Source organism: Eimeria tenella, genomic scaffold (genome assembly GCF_000499545.2).
Source record: "Eimeria tenella Houghton genomic scaffold, Eth_scaff2914, whole genome shotgun sequence".
Taxonomy (NCBI): Eukaryota; Apicomplexa; class Conoidasida; order Eucoccidiorida; family Eimeriidae; genus Eimeria; species Eimeria tenella.
In genome coordinates this window covers 2,869-3,826 of record NW_013542791.1, presented here as the reverse complement: position 1 = coordinate 3,826, position 958 = coordinate 2,869, and the positions used below count along the sequence as shown (strand labels likewise).

Sequence of the window (958 nt, the reverse complement as noted above, 5' to 3'; positions counted from 1 at the left end):
CAAAAACACCGCCCCCAGCCAAAAAAAGCCCGCCTGGCGGCAGCAGCAGCAGCCAGCGCAGACGCACTCAGAGGGCCCGTGCTGCTGCTGCTGCTGCTGCTGCAGAGGGATCTATAGAGAGTGGCGTGTGGGTCGAGGAGCTGACAGCAGCAGCTGCTACTGCTGCGGGTTACCCGCCTCAGCAGCACTCAGAGCAGCAGCAGCAGCAGCAGCAGCAGCAGGAGGGCAGTGGAGTTTACAGAGTTCGGTGGATCAGCGGCTGCGACGCAATGTGCATGATTATTCCCCCTGCTGCTGCTGCTCCTGCTGCTCCTGCTGCTGCTCCCGCTGCTGGCGGCTCTGTGGCCTCTCTTGCTGCGTGCTTAAAGTTTGCGCAGCAGCAGCAGCAGCACTTCGAAAAGCAGCAGCAGCAATTAGCTGTTGCTGCAAGTGCAGCGTCCACGTCCACACAGGCGCAGCAGGAGCAGCAGCAGCCACAAGACAGCAGCAGCGCCAGCAGCAGCGCCGCGGCTGCCGCGCAGCTGCAGCAGCAGCAGGTTGTGCTGCAGCAGCAAGCTCTGTTGCTTCAGCAGCAGCCGCAAGAAGGGGTTCACAGGGTTTGGCGGGTGTCTGAGATCGACGCGCTGCTGCGGCAGCAGCAGCAGCAGCAGCACCCAGCAGCAGCAACAACAGCAGCACCAGCAGCACCAGCAGCAGCAGACAGTCTTCACCTCTCCCTGCAGGGGTCAGCAGAGTCGTCTCCACTGCAGCAGCAGCAGCGGAAGGCCTTGAAGTCAGTTGCAGCAGCAGCATCACCGGGGTCGCTGACTCCAGCAGCTGTAGAAGCAACAGCAGCAGCAGCAGCAGCAGCAGCAGCAGCAACAGTGCAGAAGGGGCCCGCCAGGAATGCCCTAGGAAGGTGGGAGTCCCGCAGCAAATCTGTTGGTTCTACTTCTTCTTGTGGAGCTGGTGCTGCTGC

General features: G+C 62.2%; 1 protein-coding gene across 1 annotated transcript in view; it reads left to right on the top strand.

Annotated features, from left to right (window-relative positions):
* Nucleotides 1–898: 898 nt before the first annotated feature.
* Nucleotides 899–958, top strand: part of ETH_00036015 (uncharacterized protein) — a gene marked incomplete at both ends in the record, with an annotated part of 2,899 nt that continues 2,839 nt past the window's right edge. The window contains one exon of the mRNA XM_013375618.1: nucleotides 899–958. Coding sequence (XP_013231072.1) covers nucleotides 899–958 — 60 coding nt within the window.